At 34.6% G+C, this 4,211-nt stretch overlaps 1 protein-coding gene across 1 annotated transcript; it reads right to left on the bottom strand.

The window, feature by feature from the left end:
- Window positions 1-259: 259 nt before the first annotated feature.
- On the bottom strand, window positions 260-3,931 carry LOC122414497 (uncharacterized). The gene is made up of 7 exons (XM_043425821.1): window positions 3,842-3,931; window positions 3,417-3,580; window positions 3,229-3,233; window positions 3,010-3,102; window positions 952-1,269; window positions 620-853; window positions 260-530 (listed from the first exon to the last, which is right to left on the bottom strand). The coding sequence occupies exons 1-6, from the start codon at window positions 3,928-3,930 to the stop codon at window positions 662-664; spliced, it is 861 nt and encodes a 286-aa protein (XP_043281756.1). The 5' UTR covers window position 3,931; the 3' UTR covers window positions 260-530; window positions 620-661.
- Window positions 3,932-4,211: the final 280 nt, after the last annotated feature.

Here is a 4,211-nt window from a genome sequence, read left to right as displayed (position 1 = left end):
CACCTTGCCAATAAATCCCAGGGCGATCAGTTTTATCGAAACTTCTTTCTACAGAACGATGGAGAGTCATCAAACTCAGCGGGATCGTTCCATTTGCATCGCGAACCACTTGGGAGGTGAAATTTTGAAAATCAAAATCCTCATTCATGGAAAAAAAATAGTTTCCGGTTGAACTGCGCCAGATCGTTCCATCAGCATAGCGGAGAACGTGAAAGCGACATTTTTCGAATCCGAAGTCCCTGTTGGTTTAGAAAATGATAAATTCTCATCATTTTCTCAAAACATAAAAGTCACCATGAGAGGCCTCGAAAAGTCATCAATATACAGCAAGTTTCCCAAAACAGAGTTTATTGGGAATCCAGTAGTCAAGGAATTGAAAAATAAAATTTGTATATCAATAAAAATACGATGAACTTGTTTTCGAGTTTTGAAAATAAGGTCAGATAAAAGAGAGCTTTTTTATTAAAGCTTTTATACAGCTTTTATATAAATTTTATGTTAGAACTTTGACCCTGTAGACGATTGTTGATCTGAAAATAAAAAAGTTTTTACATATTTCTATATAAGTTTTACATTTTTTTACATAAGTTTCAAAATTATTTCACAAATTTCATTTTACCTTTGATGGAACAAGTTCGCAGACTTAGAATAAAGACTGCGGTTAAAACGTACTCCCACTGGATGAATTTTGTTGACGCAACTTTTTTTTTTTTGTTCCTTTCTTGATGTTGACGATGACAAACAAGTTAGATTTTTTTTCTAATTTTTTATTCGTTTTTTTTCGTACTGTTTCCTCTTGTTCGCCATATTTGTTTTTAAATTTCTCCTTGGTCTTATTTCCTCGGTCCATTATCTGTAAAAAAATTTAAAAAATTGGTCGATTATAATTTATCAAGAGCTGCGATAGAGGCTCGAAAAGAAAGAAAATCAGTAGTTATTGTTTTTACTTACGATATATTCTGGGTCTTCTTCATTTTCCTTTTCATTTGGCAGCTTATTCAGTTTTTCTATGCGTACTGGAATACATGACCCATTGGCTTCTATAATTCCTGTTTGTTTATTGACGGCGTACCATTGCTGATTAAAGATTTTGGTCCCTTCCTGGATTATAACTGAATCTATGGACTGTATGTTGTAGTTCTCGCTTTTAAGTAAAGAAGCAGCAACTTCAATGCTTAGTATATCGTGAGACTCTTTGATGATTTTTAAAGCTTCTTCGATAAGGTGAGCAGACTCCGGTGCCTCGGAAGTATGGATTTCAGACACAGCCTGTAATACAGTGAGCAACGTAAGTATTCGAACGGGATGCCAGAAAATGATCAATCATGAAAATAGCATACAATGAATTGTAATTTATTAAAACAAAATGTATTTATAGTAACCTACATAAAAGTACTAAATATATATAAAGTTCTAGAAAAATCCAATAACACGTAAACAAAGTGGATATCCATTATTATGACTACGTACACATAACACGTAACAAAACTATTCGAACTCTGTACTACAATGTAAGTATACAGTAAACATAACGTTAAACGAGCTTCTGAATGTAAACAAACAGTCTTCAGTGTGCCTCTAGTAGTGCTGGAAAACAGATCAAACCGATTTATTAGCGATTCAAAATAATGAGCGGAAAAAAATCAGAAACTACCAAATCTGAAAGAGAAATAATTGTTAAACTGCACAGAGAAGGGAAGTCATATAAAGAAATCAGTGCTATTGTAGGAAGAAGTAAATCCACAGTTTGCTATATAATAAAAAAAATGCATACGGATGGAAATCTCGCAAATAGAGTAAGGTCCGGACGTCCAAAAAAACTAATGCCACGAGAAGAAAAGGCGGTTCTTCGTGAAGTGAAGAAAAATCCTTTTATATCTGCACCAAAATTGGCAGCAGACGTTAGTGCAAGGTTTAATAAAGAAGTTCACGCCCAATTGTGTCGGAGAATATTATGGAACAACGATATTCATGGCAGAGTTCCACGAAAGAAGCCCTTCATCAGTAAGAACAACAAACAACTTCGATTAGATTTTGCTAAAGCATTCATTAATAAGGATACCAACTTCTGGAATACAGTTATTTTTTCGGATGAAAGTAAATTTGATTTTTTCGGAAGCGATGGACGGCAAAAAGTATGGAGAAAACCAAATACGGAGCTGAATTTATAAAACCTGAAGGCTACAGTGAAACATGGTGGAGGCTCGGTAATGGTATGGGGATGCATGTCCGCTAATGGAACTGGTAATCTTGTGTTTATTGATGGAATAATGGATAAGATGAAATATTTAAAGATTTTGAAGGAAAATTTAATCAATAGTGCGGAAAAGTTAGATACACCTCGAGATTTTTATTTCCAGCAAGACCGTGATCCTAAACATACAGCCAAAATTGTACAGGAATGGTTACTATATAATGTTCCCCATATATTGCCGAGCCCCCCACAAAGTTCAGACTTAAATCCCATTGAACATTTATGGGAAGAACTCGACAGAAGGCTTAGAACGAAGGTAATAACATCGAGAGACGCGCTAAAACAAAACATCATGGATGCATGGAATTCCATAACATCAGATGTCACAAAAAATTAGTGCACAGTATGGAAAATCGCCTTCAAGCAGTAATAAAAGCCAAAGGTGGTCCAACAAAATATTAAAATGCTACAAATGTGTCATTCAACAATTCGTTCGAATACTTTTGTTACGTAATATGTGTACGTAGTCATAATAATTGATATCCACTTTGTTTACGTGTTGTTGCATTTTTCTAAAACTTTATACACATTTAGTACTTGTATGTAGGTTACTATAAATACATTTTGTTTCAATAAATTACAGTTCATTGTATGCTATTCTCATGATTGATCATTTTCTGACATCCCGTTCGAATACTTACGTTACTCACTGTAGATTGAAAAATCGCACAGTGAAATAAAAAAATGTTGCTGTAATTCCAAAAATCAATCCAACAGCATAAATGTATTTTTCAACATTCATAAACATTACTTACGTGTGTGTTGATCCCTGTGAGACTTACGTCAGCTGGGGATATATCCATTGACCTGGGAGTTAGTGGACGTGGTTCTATATCACTATAAATATGCTGCAGGTAGGATTTGAAATAAATGAGTATAGTTAAAAATAGAAGGTTATTATCAAATGGAAATGGAAATTCAAACAGTGCTGATGGGAAAAAATTAAATGATGGCGGACTCGTTCTCAAGCTAACCTCATCTGAAAAGAAAACAGAAGGGAAAGTGACACAAGTCTTGTTGAACAAAACAGTGGCCGGACCTATTGGAAATCAGCGGGCAACATCTCAATAAATGCTTCTCCGCTAAATGATCTATGCTAAATCTGAATTCATTGTCAACACACAGAGTTTAAGAAAGAAAAGTATAATAAAATGACGCTTACCAACACTTTGGGCCACAGTAATATATGAATTCTGTTTTTTCTTATTTCGCTTCGTCTTCCATGTGCACATCCTCGCGAAGACTGATTGCAGCTGCTTGGTTGTGCGGACTTTCACTGCCTGACAGGACGACGACGACGACGATCCCATTTCTCCGGCACACCTACTGAAAATAAAAACAATGGAACTATAAAATCTTGAAATCATTTTCAAAATTTGGTTACTTTATATGAAATAGGCAACTTTTAAGGGTAGTCGGTAATGCAACACGGCGTGTGTACGAAAGAAATCGACATTTGACAGGTTTTAAGTTAGAAAAAATGTCTCGTTATTCATCGCAAATAATTAATAATAATATATATTTTTTTTCAATAGTTATTTAATAATATATACTATTTTTTTCAATAGTTATATGGAGTATACATACTCGAAAGAAGATGAGGGACGATGGAAATATTTCGTTTTCTTTAGGAATCCAGGAGAGACTGAAGCACCCGTATCGCAAGTGCTGAGCATGGGATGAGTAACGGTCATAACCGTCATAACAGACGAAGGGACTAACGGCAACGGCCAATCAGAGGACAACAATGAACCTCCGTGAAGTTGGCCCCAAACTCCTATCATTAAATTAAAAATTTCAAATACTAGTAATAAATAATCGTTGAAACTGTAAAACTATTTAGAAAAATAGCAAATTTTTCAAAATACGCTTTTCAAAGAAAATGCGATCTACTTTTCTGCATATAAGAAAATTATATGCAGAATCCAAATTCGAGAAAGAATTCGATTCTTCTGCA

Source organism: Venturia canescens, chromosome 8, assembly GCF_019457755.1.
Source record: "Venturia canescens isolate UGA chromosome 8, ASM1945775v1, whole genome shotgun sequence".
Classification (NCBI taxonomy): domain Eukaryota; kingdom Metazoa; phylum Arthropoda; class Insecta; order Hymenoptera; family Ichneumonidae; genus Venturia; species Venturia canescens.
Note: the sequence above shows the minus strand (reverse complement) of the source record. Positions and strands in the feature narration are given on the sequence as shown.

Coding starts and splice junctions, on each gene's coding strand:
- LOC122414497 (XM_043425821.1), bottom strand. CDS start 3,930: ATGCTCAGCACTTGCGATACGGGTGCTTCAGTCTCTCCTGGATTCCTA. Junction 1,270..3,009: donor TCACAGGGATCAACACACAC/GTAAGTAATGTT, acceptor ACTGTATTACAG/GCTGTGTCTGAAATCCATAC. Junction 854..951: donor AAGAAGACCCAGAATATATC/GTAAGTAAAAAC, acceptor ATTTTTTTACAG/ATAATGGACCGAGGAAATAA.